Source organism: Varanus komodoensis, unplaced genomic scaffold, assembly GCF_004798865.1.
Source record: "Varanus komodoensis strain SLA01 unplaced genomic scaffold, ASM479886v1 scaffold7_1, whole genome shotgun sequence".
NCBI classification, from domain to species: Eukaryota; Metazoa; Chordata; class Lepidosauria; order Squamata; family Varanidae; genus Varanus; species Varanus komodoensis.
The window spans coordinates 10,617,987-10,633,138 of NW_025336479.1; the positions used below are offsets into that span (position 1 = coordinate 10,617,987).

Sequence of the window (15,152 nt, forward strand, 5' to 3'; positions counted from 1 at the left end):
AGGGAATGTTTTCTGGAGTATATTGCCTGTACTTCATGATTTTTTTTATGACACTGGTTATTCTCTTTTTCTACAGTTGCAAACTTTGATCCAAGTACTTTCAGTTTAATGAGATGTGAATTCTGTGGGGCTGGCTTTGACACACGTGCAGGGTTGTCCAGCCATGCCAGGGCCCACCTGAGGGATTTTGGTATCACCAACTGGGAGCTTACCATCTCACCAATTAACATCTTGAAACAGCTACTAGCCAATTCATCAGAACACCCTATGCTTCAGTCTGCACTAGGAACAGATCCTTCATCTCCAAATCAAGAGAGAGAGATGCTTGGGTTTAGGCCTGGCAAAAGCACGACTCCCATATCTGAATGCAGCATTTCACAATCACCTTTCTCCCCATTCCCTCTTTCTTGGGGAGATGAGCCCATGCAGTCCTTCAGAGATGGTAAGCAGTTTTTAAACTTTATGTGTGTCCTGGAAACAGTGCTAATATAGGTTAGCATTCTGCCCCCTTTATGCTCTCTTAATGTAACCCTTACAGGACAGCATGAAGAAAATTATAATACTTCAATTATACACTGAAGTGATAAGCAGAGGTGCAAGGGTGTTTTGTAAATGCAGGATCAGACAGCTTGTAGAAATCCACTGAGAGAGAGATGGAAACTGGAATGTACCAGTGGGAAGATCCGTTCTTCTGATGTGTCATGATTTCCAGCTTCTCTCTCCTTCCCCAACCCCATACATCTATCTTTTCCAGGCAGTGTTTACTGAGAGGTGCTAGAGTTCAAGCCTTTCTGGAAGTCATAAACTGACTCAATTCCTGGCTCAGTCTAGTTCTGCTGAAGGAAAGGATCTTGAAGTGAAAAGGGAAAAGGTCTTTTTTTAATGTGAGAGTGTGAAGCAAAGTTTAAAAAGCTAAAAGTCGAGAAAGAAAATACTGGATAGAAATGGAAACAGAAGAATAAAGTGGAAAGATGTAGTCCAAGAAGAAAGTATACAAAAACAAAGAGAGAGAGAAAGTATGTCATGAGGAGAAGGAATAATTCTGTGGAAAACAGAAGTGGGAACTTTTCCCTATATTTAGCAACAAATACTGGACAGTGGTTTCTTTGAAAACAGATATTTAGGGTAGATAGGAAGCTTTGGACAGGGAAGTATCCTGATTACCCTGTTTAGTCCAGCCAAAACTATATTTAGTGGACATTCCTGCAATTGACAGCTGTCAAAGGCAAGTGTTAGTGAAAGGAGAACAAGGCATACTTTCCACTATCCTGAGAGCACTGGGATTATGGTGTGTGTGTGGGGGGGGGGGTGCATAGACTGCTCAAAGCAAGGATCTTGCTTTGAAGATCACTTGAAGGTTTGCTTTGATTTGATAACTCACCCATTGACACCTGTCCTATCAAAACTAAGTGGAAGCAATTGATCTGAAAAGAGACAAGGTACAGCTACGAAGTTTCTTGGGATACCCATGGGAGGGGCAAGGGGAGAGGACAATGTGGATAGTTTCTTGGGTGTATCATGGTTTGTTTAGGCAAGAACCAAATCACTGTAGCTTATTGCCAGGGTGGTTTGGCATGTGAATTTACCCACAGAGACATACTGTTCTAAGGAACAGATGCATTTCTGCATGTCTACCTAAGGAGAAACTGAATATGGCTATACCTACTTGTAGCATACAGTTCTGATCCCATACAGGGCATTTTTTTTTGCCTGTTCATACATTGAAGTATACTGCTCCACTTCACTGCTGTCAGATTGCTTGCTTGTGAGCAATTATTATGCACATTTTATAGCTAATATAAAGTATCATATTTAAATGTAGAGCTTTTCATTATGTACACTGAAATAGGTACAAGACAAAATAATCTAATGTATGGTATAGTCAAACACATGGAACATTTCTTTTTGACATGTGAGAGCCATTTTGCTAAAAATCTAATTAGTTGCATCAGGGTATGTTCGACCCTATATGTGAACTGCATATTCAGTTTATTTAATTTTTTCAACATTACAAAGCATCTGGGTCTTTAGGAGTCCACCACAGCTTATACAGTGGATGGTGTTACATATACCCTTTTCAGTGGCAAAGTAAACAGACATAAACACAAGAATGCAGAAGTACTTCTGTAGAGGGTGAATGCTTTCTTTCTTTCTCTTGCAGTAGAAAAAAGCCCATTTTTTAATGCTGCCAGTTATTTTGTTTATGTAACTTACTATAGTCTGCAGAGGAAGGTTCAGGAGTGAATTGCTATTCAGTGTCTTGATGCTGTGAACAAGGTGATGTGAATCTCTCTGTCCGTGAAATGTCCTGAAGCAAGTAGAAGGAATGATTAAATGCCTGAGTCATACACAAAGTTGCAAGCACTGCTAGTTGTGAAATGCAGCAACATTATAGAAATGGCTCAGAAAACGGTTTGTGGAACATGATGCTTCACCACTACTGAAGTTAAACAATGTTGAGCCTGTGAGATGCCCTCATGGTGTGAAAACCTGGTGCCTGTGGTCATCCTGGATATGCGTAGAAGGCCTGGTACAACACAGCCAAATGGTATCAGCTGCTACCACCAACAGTAAAACAGATCTGAGTTCCCTGGGAAGCACAGTTAGGTTACAGGTTTTGCTTAGCACGTTGTGTGTAACATGGCTGTTAAATCAGCGTTAGCATGACCAGTAACCTGCTGTGCCCTTGTAAGCCTTCTCCTTTTGCAGTGGAGTATATATCATTGGATTCTTCCGGCAATTTTAGTCTAGTTAATATGCTACACAGTGCTAATTTCTGGGCCAGAAATGGTTCTCAAGGATTCCTCACTATTTGGCAGTTCAGGTGATTTACCCATCAGTAGGTTTGTTAAGTGGAGCTGTTGGGCCTCACAATGCCAGCATACAGCGGGTAGCAAGTAGTATCTCTTCTGTTTTTGACAGAGAGCTACAATTGATTGTAAAATGGAGGTTTCCTCGTCTTAGACCAGAATAAGGTCTAGGTGAGTGGGTTGTTCTGGGCACCATAAGCTGACCATAACATAAGCCCTTTGGAGGAAGAGTGGAGTAGAAGTACATTAATTCATTTGCGAGATGACCAGCAAGAAATATATGAATCCACTAAGTGCAAGATGCCCAAGTGGTCTCTTTTCTACTGCTGTACTGAAATTACTGACGAAAAAGCGATATCCAGAGATGATGCTGTCATCCACATTCAGAACTGTGAAAAATCTGCAGGTGTCTTTGCAAAGTGAAGACTCCATGTGGGTAGAAGGTCTGCATAAGCATGTGTAGTACCATAAGCATATGGTGTCATCAATATGCACAGCCTTATTAGTGCTCTTGATAGCATGCACCTGTCCATTGATAAAACTGTTTAAGCTGTTCCAACTGTTAAACTGTTTTGCCCTTGCAGAATAGTAAATAACTGTAGGGGTTGTTCTTGTTTTTATTAAGCTTCCATGGGGAAATCTGTGCTAGCAAATTCTGCAAGTTAACTTTGCATGATAAAGTTACTTTATTTGTTCCAAATCTCACACCACTCAGCTTAATTGGATGAACCCAGTTTATACTGGTAAAGATCTTGCAAAATATAAAATATGAAGCATGTTGCTATTTTTAGGTATTGATTGGAAAGTGACTGGAGTTGGGTAGTCTTTGCAACAATTAGCATTTAAGTATTTATATATCGTTATATGTAATCTATAGATTCTCACATGTTCCAAGGTGCTCTGTAAATAGATCTCTATAGATCTGAATTTCAACCCTCAGCTTCTTTTTCCTGGTGCAGAAAACTGAAGACAGGAGATGGGCAGAGCAGTCAGTGTTGTGCCCAGTCTGGTAGCTACCATTCTCCATCCCCAAGAGGAGAGCATGAGGTTTCAGGCAATGTAGTGCAGCAGTGAGAAAGGCTTTATGCTGATTCTTACGAAAGGAGACAACAGTGCAAGTTCTTCATTTTTATTTATTTATTTAAGATATTTGTATGCTGTCCTTTGCAAGAGCCTCAGGATGTCTTTACACAAATAAAATTCCAAAGTACATAAACAATATAATATAAATAAATAGACAACCCACTCTGGCTGCAAATTAAAATGCAGTAATAAAAATTCAATATTAAAACTTATTAAAATATTGATTAAATAAAAAGGTCTTAACCTGGTGCCGAAAACATATAATGACGGCGTCAGGCGGACCTCTCTGGGGAGCGCATTCCATAGATGGGGCGCCACCACAGAGAAGGCCCTCCTTCGGGTACTCTGTCTCCTAATGTCTTTCACAGAGGGTTCCTGGAGGAGGGCTTCTGCTGCCAATCTCAGGGGGCAGGAGGGCAAATAGGGAAGAAGGCATTCCTTTAGGTATCCTGGTCCCAAGCCGTTTAGGGCTTTATAGGTAATAACCAGCACCTTGAATTGAGCCCGGACTTCGATGGGAAGTCAGTGGAGCTGATAGAGGACTGGGGTTATATGAGAATAACGTCCAGTCCCCGACAGCATCCTGGCAGCTCTGTTTTGAACCATCTGAAGTATCCGGACTGTCTTCAAGGGCAGCCCCACATAAAACGCATTACAGAAATCCAACCAGGAAGTAACCATTGCGTGTGTTACTGTTGCTAGGCAATCTTCTTCCAGGAAGGGATGCAGCTGATGGATTAGCCGAAGCTGAAGGAAAGCGCTCCTCGCCACCGCTGTCACTTGAGCTTCCAAGGACAGCTCCGGGTCAAGGAACACTCCCAAGCTGCGGACCCTGTCCTTTAGAGGGAGTGCAACCCCGTCCAGGGCAAGGCCCAAGTCACCTACCCAGGAGCTTGAATCACCCACCAACAGAACCTCCATCTTATCTGGATTGAGTTTCAGTTTATTGGCCCTCATCCAGCCCATTACCTCGGCCAGGCACCGGTTCAGTACAGCCAGTGCCTCACCTGGATTAGTTGAGAGGAAGAGTTGGGTGTCATCAGCATACTGATGACTCTGCAGCCCAAACCTCCTGATGACCTCTCCCAGTGGTTTCATGTAGATATTAAATAGCAAGGGGGACAAAATGGAACCCTGCGGTACTCCATGGCAAAGTTGCACCACCTTCTGGAATCAGCTGTCAAGGTAGGAGCAGAACCACTGCCAAGCAGTGCCTCCTCCTCCCAATCCTGCCAGCCTATCCAGAAGGATACCGTGGTCAATGGTATCAAAAGCCACTGAAAGGTCCAGGAGAACCAACAGGGACACACTCCCCTGTCTCCCTCCCTACACAGGTCATCATACAGGGTGACCAAGGCAGATTCAGTACCTTACCCAGGTCTGAAGCCAGACTGAAATGGGTCCAGACAATCAGTTACATCCAAGAGTACTTGGAGTTGTCCCGCCACCACCCGCTCCTTCACCTTGCCCAAAAACGGGATGTTGGCCACCGGTGTATAATTGGCGGCCATCTCTGGATCCAGAGACACCTTCTTTAGGACAGGCCTGATTACCGCCTCCTTTAAAGGAGCGGGCACCCAGCCATCCCTCAGAGAGGCGTTAACCTCCAGGATCCAGGAGCCAATCCCGTGTTTGGCTTTGGTCAGTAGCCACGAAGGGCAAGGGTCAAGTAAGCAGGTGGTAGGACGTACTTGTCCAAGTACCTTGTCCACATCATCAGGCTGCATTAACTGAAATTCATCCATTAATACCTGACCAGATCGAGTCATTGGTGTCTCCCCTAAAGGATCTTAATCAATTGTGGAGTCCAGCTCATGACGAATCTAAGCGATTTTCTCCTTGGAGTGCTGGGCAAAGTCGTCACAGCGGGCCATCGATAGTGGTACAGAATCTTTCTTAGGGCTGGGGTATATCAGCCCATGTACCACTTGAAAAAGCTCTGCTGGATGGCACTGTGAGGTGGCAATGGAAGTGGAGAAGAATTTCTTCTTCACCACCCTCACCACCACAGCATAGCCTCGATAATGAGCACGTAAGCGTGTTCGGTCAGATTCATCCCGTGATTTCCTCCACCTGTGCTCTAGATGTCTCCCAGCCCGCTTCATCACCCGTAATTCAGATGTATACCATGGGGATGGACGGGCTCTGCGTGGCAGGAGAGGACGCATGCAAATCTGGAACAGGTCTTCTGGCCTGTACCATTCAGCCCCTAGGTTCAAAGTGACTCTAGCAGTGATTGTGCAGGATGAAAGTAGATGTTACCTCTCTTTGGGCAAGAGATCTTGGGCAAGACATTTTTCTCCCTCATGAACCAGGGTCATTCCATGAAGCTGATTGGTGGGAAGGTTTTGGACAGATGAAATAAGCACTTCTTCACATAGTTGATAAATTCTGGAATTTGCTGCAACAGGAAGTCGTGTTGGCCAGCAATCTGGAATGCTTTAAAAAGGGATTAGACAGATTCGTGTTGAAGGAGGCTATCAGTGGCTGCTAGCCTTGCTGGCCATGGGCTACTAGAGGTGGCATGCTTGCATGCACCAGTTGCTGAGGAGCAGGGGTAGGAAGAGATCTTGTACCCATCCTGCCTGAGGGATCCTGTGGCAGCTGGTTTGCCATCGTGTGTATGGAGTGCTGGACTAGATAGACCTTTGGCCTGATCCATCAGGGCTTTTCTTGTGTTCTTACGATAACTCACATTATTCCCAAGAGATGACTCGGACACACTGACTTGCCATGGTTTATTTTCCGTTAGTTTTTGTGCATGCTGCAGAAACTATCCAATGAGTCTTCACAGCTTTGTTATCAGTGTGCTTTATATGTTTTGCCTTTGCTGACTCCAGAGGGAAACTTTTCTGCTCCCTCCCTATCTCAGATCACACCTTCTAAAGATTTTTCTGAGAAGGGAGAGTTCAGCCAAGCATTTTAAAAGCCTTTGCTATGCCTTCTGGAGAAGCAGCTTTTGTTCACCCCACTCCCTTTTGTTCACTTTCCTCCGGCTACTTCTCCCTTTGCTACCTGCAGAGTTTTCTGAGAGATAAAAGTAAAGGTTTTCCCTGCCCTGCCCATGATTCTTCTTTTTAAGCTTTGGCCTGCCCTTTGATCCTTAAGAGTCACCTTGGCAGCTCCTTGCAGCTGGCATGAGCAGCATGACTCTTCCTGGCAAAGCCATGCATCACTGATCCACCTTTGGATAAGTACACGCTACCCCAATTTTGGACTGTGGTGATTTGGGAGGGGGGATTTAATTTTTTCCCCTCCTGCTTTCATGACAAAATTCCCCCACCCTGCATGTTTGGAAGCTCCTCCACTTTTTAAATCCTCCTCATGCTCCAAAAGTGGGGCTGTGCTTGCTTATCCAGAAGTAAGTCAAGCATGCACACATGCAGAATTCTGCTACAAAGAGGAACATCTCAGTTCACTAACAGAAAAGGAACTACCAAACTGGAAAATCAGTGGTTGGGAGGCTCTGCTGCAAAAGGGAGGGTAGCAGCAGTATTCTTGCTAGACAGAGTTCGTTTAGCAAGACTGCAGGGGTGAGGAGCAGCTGGATTTTTGTAGCTCTTACCAGGCAACTTTAACTATTTTGAACAAACCATGCTCAAGCTACCTCACTGGGTTTGAATGTATCAGTAAGTCACCTTGGACAGTCCAACAACCTGGTTTGCATGATACCAGTGCAGTATCTGAAATCTAGGGCAGTTTCTGCAGGGTGGCTCATTTTTCCCAAACAAAGGGGGTAAAAATCCATAGCTTGTTTGGGAAAAATAAGCCACCCTGAGGATCCATGACTCTTTGTTGTGTTGTTGAGGATGACAGATTCAGGGTGGCTTGTTCTAATGACTGAACACAGCAAAGTGATTTCAGCTTGGGTTGTCTGGAACAGCTAGAGCCATGTAATAGCAGCAGCAAAAAAACTCTGATGCCCTTTGCAATCCCACTGCTGCCCTCTCTCATTGCTTCTCACTACCCTCTGTCTGTGACCCTGAAGGTAGAGAACAAAGGACACTAGATAGTGTACTGAAAACTTTATTATGCACATTTTTTCTCATCTGGTCTAGCAAAGGTACAACTGAAATTCATGAAATTTCCCTTTTTGCTTACTGCTCTGAAGTGAATTTTGCACATTTTTTACTGAATCCCACTGCTCTGTACCCCATATGCATATCTGACAGCTAACAGCAGAGACCAGTAGAAAGAAGCAACAAGCACTAAGTCAGTGGGAGGTGCTTAAAGGAGCTGGTGGCTGCAGAAGGAGCTTTTTTCATTGAGTTTAATTAGTAGTACATGGCACAACCTTTTAAAGGGGGACAAAGAAGAGGACATTCAGAATAGGAGAGAGGTGGGAATATGTAAAGAATCAATTTGGGGTTAGAAGTCTGGATTCTGATTCACTAATTCAACGAATTCAGTGTTAGTTGAGCCAACTCATGGACTTCTTTCTGTCTATATGTTGCCTTATTGCCAATAGAATTTGCACAAAATAATGCCAGGAAAATATGTGGTTTTAATGCAATTTGGGCAATTCTCATCCAGCTTGGTCAGATTTATGCAAATTATCCAAGTTGCTTAAAACCACCTTTCCAGGTGTTGTTATTTTGCACAAATTCTATTAACAGTAAGGAAGAAAATAGACAAATTCCATTCCATCTTTCAACTGGAAACTCAATTCAGCCTGCTTCCGACTATCAGACTGGAAGCCAGCAGGAAATCCAGCAAGCTCAAACAAGCCAGATGTTCCTGTTTTGGTACATCCTTATGGACCTGAATGCTTGTGTACTTGTGCAAGACCCTGATTTTTTATTTTACATTTGTGAACATGTTTCCATGCTTATACAGTCTCAGAAAATTAATTCCATTTGGTGATTTTAGGTAGGAGTAGGGTGCAATTTCTCTTGGCAGCTGGCAGCCCCTGCAGGCTGTAGGGTTCAAGAGAATAAGAAGTTCTACTGCAACGGTATCCAGGATCCATGCTGAGATCTGCTGAGAGGCAAGACAAGCCATTAAAGGCCAGTCGTTTGTTGGTAATAATGAGGTTTAGCAGGGAAACAATCCACCCAGCATGGCTTATTTTCAGTGTGGCTTATCATGATGTCTGAACTGGGCCCCTGCTCCTTTTCCTGCCATTTCTCAGAATGCCTAGTTTAATAGAAGAGGCAAGGTGAGGTGAGGTCATGAAGCTGCAAATTTCCCTGTCCCCAGCAGGAAACAATAGGAACAGGGAAGGACGCTGCACAGAACAATGGTATGTCATACCATTTTATTTAGTCATTGCATTTATATCCCCCCCTTTTTCCTCTTGAATAACCCAAGGTCCTCTAGATATTATGAGGGTTGTGCTGGTTGCAGCAGATGTCTTTCTTGTAACATCTGGTTCCTCCCTCAGAGTCAAGCTTTAATTGCAATCATAATTAAAACCTGTCACTTAGGAATTTTGTTGTCTGAAGATATATCTTCACAGGGCCTCTCAATGCTCCTGCTTTCAATGCTATAACCAGGTGTAGTGGTTGACACTCAAGAATGTAAATGATGTAATGCAGCGCAACTCACAGAAACCAGTAAGTTTTTTTTGTCTTTTTGCCAACAGCCTGCATAAAGAGTTATTTAATCTTAACCAACTACACTGAACAAAATTGCAGCGTTTTCAGAAAGCAGAGTCATTGCATTGTAACTTCATCTGTAAAATATGGACATAATTTTGCCCACAATTTTTGTCCAGATCCAGTGTGGCATTGCGGTTGGAGTGATGGATTCCCTGCCCCTACAGTCATGGAGTTTACTGGGTGGCTCTGGGCCAGTCACAGACTCTCAGCCTAACCTACCACACAGGGTTGTTGTTGTGAGATAAAATGGAGAGGAGGAGAACCTTGTTAAGTCACCTTGAATTTCTTGCAAGAGGAAGAAAGACAGCATGTAATGTAAGATGATGATGATAGAAACACAATGCTGGTAGTGGGGAGACATATTTAGAGAATGGAGTGTTTGATGTTAGTAAAGGACTCAGGTTTAGAATATTTTGTTTCTCCTCATTCAGATTCTGAGGAAATTATTATGTCCTTATTCTGAAGATTTATTGTCAGTAATGGGAGAACAGTTAGATTGCATGACCATAAATTTAAATAGACCCTTGCTGTAATCAATGAAGTAAGGTATCTTAGAAAAAGTACTGTAACTTAGTGCAAGTGCCATTTTAAACATTATTCTATATTTGGGGTTGCATCGATCTTTATACCCTCTCTAATGCATCAATAGTTTTATTTAGCATTTTCAATATCAAAGTCAAAGAATCTGACAGACTGAATTGTGATTTTTATTTCAAAAATGTTGAAAGTGTATTACATTGTGAACAAACTTTAATTCAATTAGAGTTCTTGCTACATTTTCTTTGAAGTAGCTAATGCATTATAAACCTGGTGATGAAATGCTAAATCGAATTCTCAGTGAGAAATCCTAGAAACTTTGGAAGCATTAATGTTGATCTGCCCTATGTGCCTCTTTTCGAAAACAAAGTCCTAGGCCAGAATCTGCAATAACATAAGTACAAGCTAGGTATTTCAACCAAGGTCAAGGTTTTTTAGTTCTTAATCGGGATGGACAACTGGAAGCCCTCCAAATGTTTTGAGCTACAGCTCCCACTATCCCTCACCATTCGCTGTGCTAGGCTAGGGCTGGTAGATGAGCTAAAATGATCAGCTTCAGTGGCTGCTCAGAATGAAACCCTATTGAATTCAGTGTGCAGGCAGAAACTAAAGGAAGTGTCAAAGAATCTACAATTTATTAAAAGCTAGCACTCCCTTTTAGGCGAAAGGAACATACAGTTTTCATTTTCTAGTATAATAAGTACTAGAACCAAAGTAGGCTTTTAAAAAGATACTGCAATTCTATGTACACTTAGCTTTAAATAAGCTTCCTTGAATTTAGTGGGGCCTACTTCTGAGGAGACATGCATAGGATTACATTGACAGTGGCTTAACTCACAGCTCCACCAATCAAAAAATGATTGATTAAAAAGGTCTTTTCTGGGTATAATCTAATGTCAATACCCTTGTGTTCTGCTGATTCTTTAGTGCAAGTGCTTACACAACAAAGATTTAGCACTTCTTAAAAGAAGCTCAGAAATGAGTACAACATGGACAGGTCATTGGAGTATCTTCATGTGAGCTCTACTGATCTGCTGTGCTCCAGAAATGTGTATTTTTACTCATTTCCAGTTATGCTAGAGGTGCTAAATGTTTATTTTGCAAACAATGGGTCCCACTTATGGATAGGAATCAGTGGGGCATAAGGGAATAAGTTGGATTCTGCTGAAGTATCTATTAAATTTAGCTTCTGTTATTTAATCCACTAACTAATGCATGAGCTATAGAACACACACAAGTCTTTAAAATATTTCTTAGTTAGATTCATCATAAATGATGGGAAAGTAAAACTCCAAGTGTATTACCCACCTTAAAAAAACTCGTTGTATGTAGGCTCAAATCAAATTAATTTTGTAATCCCTGTTTTTGCTGATTTAAAAAAACTCTCTTTCCTCTACCTTGGCAGACATGCAGGCATACAGTATTATGCTCTGCTCTTCTCTTTTCCCAATTTTTGCCAAGCAGCAGCCTGTGGGAAAGCCATGGACAATGAAATGTTTTTGTTCTGGTCTCTTGGTCATTCCAGGGACCTCCTCCACCCCTACATATATATTTATGGTGGATTGTCCTTCAAATGTTTCTCTGCTGCATATGTTGGTGGCTGGGTTTCCAACCTCTTATGAAACCTGAGGAATGCAAGGTGTCATGGGCTCTGTTCAGGTGGACTAGATAGACTTAAAGCACTCTAGTCATCCTTTTTTTAGCTGATTGACTTCCTATTCAATACTGAACTATAGCATTCTGGGCATAGATAGGAGTCAAGCATTGGGGGGGATGAAAAATCGACACTTTATCTCCATTCTCACAGATGTTATGCTCACTAGGAACACTGGATTGATACCATTGCTCAGTTCTGCGCAATTGCCTATTTTATAATTGTTGTGATTAGATTTAACTTTAGCTTGATTAGACACAAAAGCACCAGTTGTTTATTCAACGTTATTTGCTCCAGGGTATCCGAACATTTCCTTATTTTTCTGGCCTGCTCCGCCCTCCCGTAAACCTTTTGCCCAGTTTGCCCCTGGGTTTTGCCACACTGCAGGATCTCTCAAGCTGCGTTCAGCAGAATTAGGCGCTCTACTGGCTTGGTCTGTCCGAGTATTAAGCTCGGTAATTCCAGCCTTGCAGGCGCGGGAGCAATCAGTAGTTCGGTGCTGGAGTCTTTCTGTCTGGGTCCGTGTCTTGCGTTTTTTGTGCTCTCCAGCATCGCTCTGGGCCTGTGGAATTCTGGTTCGCCCGGGCCGGCTTCTCTAGGTTAAGCTCGGCGCTCGATTGCGTCACCTGTTCAGACTCAGCTGCAGTTTCGGCGCTCTATCGCTCCGCCTGGCTGCCGCCCCGCATGTGCCGGACTCAAGATGGCGGCCTCCACCCCCTCGCAGCCCAAAGCGACAAAAGCGGTGGCAGCACCGCGGCCCCGAGACGACGAAGTGGGCGCGGGGCCGCCTCCCGAGGCTGGTAAGCCTCCGAAAGGGGGAAGGGGAGGATCGGCCCTTCGGGTGGGAAGGTCGAGCCGGGAATGTCAGGCTAGAATACAGCTTTTTCTTCCTTGATTTCCCCTCCCGCCTCCAGGGCAATCAGGGCTGAGGCTGAAGGGAGTGTGGCTTCGGATCCTCCCCGAACGGCGGTGTGGGAGTGGGTTGGGTGACAGTAAGCAGCGCCCTTTTTCTCTGAGCTTGTCTTGAGTTCCCGAAACCGTACCTGTCAAGGCCCGCTAGACCTTTTTCATCCTCCTTATCCTTCTTCACCCGCCCTGGTAGCTCAGTCTCTCCCGGTTCTTACTGATCGCAGTGATCCACGCGTCCTTTCAGCCGCCTTGGATTTAACCTGCAGCACCCGCAGCATCTGGCCAGCGCCCTTCGCGCCTGGTCACTGTCTCTGGTAGCAACTGCTGATTGTTAAGGGGGTTGTTTATTAAAGCATCTTTGTCCGCTGGAAAAGTGGGATGATCCGTCTAGAAACAGAGCAATTCTCACTTCTTTGCAGCTTCTAAATAGAACCCCTAAAGTGAATTTCAAAAATCTTTCTAAATGATAATTTTGACTGTCTACTCCTTGACATATTCTATAGCCTGAGGCCAGATTTAAAAACTGATTGTAGTCTGTGAAAAAATAAATTTATGGATTCTGTAAGATTAAACATGAATACAGAAATGAATGGTTGACTTCTCTCTTGAAAAGCCTTGAAAAGAGAGAAGTTCTACTTCAGTCTTTTCTCTAGCTTCCTGTTCTTTACTGAAGGCATTTTAAGAAACTGACACTATCTCAATGTTTAGGTAGCTGATAAAATTATCTCTAAATTGTAGTGAATATGTCAAGTAAACATTTGGAATCAGTCTTACTTAAATGATTTCCTAGTTTATCCCCATCTTCATTCCTATGATACACCCATGTGTATTTATTTAGAAATCCTATTAAGTCATATTTATTTACTATGATTGCATCTTTTCCTTCTTTCAGTGAGCTCTGGATGACTTCCCTTTCTTTTTCAATTCATCTTCCCAACAGCCTTAGGTAGCTTAGACAGAGAGATAGTGGCCGACCCAAGATCAGCTGGTTTCTGTGAGCCTTATGGCTGTGTAGGGATTTGAACTTGGGTCTTGACAGTTTTAGCCCAACACCACTACACCACACTGGCTTGGTATAATAAGAATTAGTGCCAGGGAATAATGCTTACTCTTATGCCCTTATTACCATTGTTACCAGTTTGGGGCTAAATTTCTTTTTTAAAACAATGTTGCTGTATATTTAATTTTGGATTGTAGTAGATAAGATTGTGCTTTACTCCTTATTAGAAATAGTTTTGCAAAATATTCTGTCTCTTTTTTCTCTGGCAAAACTGTTCCTTTTGTGTTGGAAATATTGTCATCCAATGCTGTTTGTAATTGCTGCTCTTTTTATTAGTACAAATTTTCTCTTGAATCCTTGCTGTATTCATATATATGTAACATCTCTGTAAATACCACTCAGTGTGGTGCTTTGTGTTTCAAATAAAGAATGGGCTGCTGAAGATGGAAATACAGCTTGTAACTTAATAGCATCCAATTGGTGGATTTGCTGATGTGATTATTAACTTTTCATAAGAATTTTGCTTAGCTTGTCCAATGGATAATGTATAACAGATACTGTATGGTGTCTTGTCCAAGTAGATAGATTGATTTATCATAGTTTGTCATTAAAATCTGATTTCATTACCTCTATTAATACTTATTTTTATCCAAATGTTCCTTCTGTCCATTTTGCTGAGTACAGTTTTGTGTTTTCAGCCCAAAACAGTAGCATGACTTAAAGTATTTTGATATTATTGTGTTACTGTTCCATTATTGGCTGACCTTTCTGTGGGAATGTTTTTATTTATTTGGTTAACATTTTTATATACCATCACAATAGCCTCATGACTCTCTGGATGGTTGCTCAATGGCCCAACACATATTTTTACTTTTAAGCAAAAGCAAGTGCTTAGTGGTGAATATAACATCTTCAGTATTCCTTGTATGTTAAGATTTCTATTTTAGCAAGTAATTCAGATTGTAGTCATATGTACTCTTACTGGGAAGTAAGTCTCATTGAACTCATTTGGAGTTATTTTGGAATAGATACACATGGGACAGCACTGTAAGTTTACCATTTTACAACTTACACTGTAAGTTTACCATTATTACATTGGAATAAGTTTTTTTATTCTTAGATGGCATTGTGAGGTGAATGAGTAATTTGCATAACAATTACTTTTTTGCTATGTTACTTTTCCAGTTCCCAGTTCAATCCCCATTTTTTTCCTGTCTTTTGATAGTTATGGCTTCTGAGGAAGAAGAAGAGATGATTACTGCAGAGATGGGGTCACCATCCCTCCAGAAGAAAAGTTCTCTTGCTGGGTCCTTGGATCAAATTCCAAACAGGATAGGAAGCTCACTGTCTCCTGAACCTTCCAGCAACAAGGCAGATTCCCAAGATTCCAAAAGTGAGTCTGTCTTCTGTTGAGGTTGCTATTGAGCATTGTGTGTGACTTCTGTGCTGCTATGAGGACACCCTGTCAGCTGACTTACAGTGCAGATCTGAGTTCTTTTCTTACAACCTGCTTGATAAAGAGGGGATGCTTTTAATTTTCCTTTTTTCTGTGGGTGAGA

The 15,152-nt window shown here is 42.4% G+C and overlaps 1 protein-coding gene across 8 annotated transcripts in view; it reads left to right on the forward strand.

The window, feature by feature from the left end:
* WIZ (WIZ zinc finger) overlaps positions 1 to 15,152 on the forward strand; it is a 73,667-nt gene that overhangs the window by 46,478 nt on the left and 12,037 nt on the right. For 7 of the 8 annotated variants that reach the window (XM_044453620.1, XM_044453622.1, XM_044453623.1 and 4 more), the window contains exons 5-6: positions 77 to 442; positions 14,819 to 14,986. In XM_044453620.1, the coding sequence (XP_044309555.1) occupies positions 77 to 442; positions 14,819 to 14,986 (534 nt within the window). Of the gene's footprint in view, positions 1 to 76; positions 443 to 12,309; positions 12,485 to 14,818; positions 14,987 to 15,152 lie in introns of those variants that run through there. The other variant, XM_044453626.1, reaches the window with a different exon arrangement.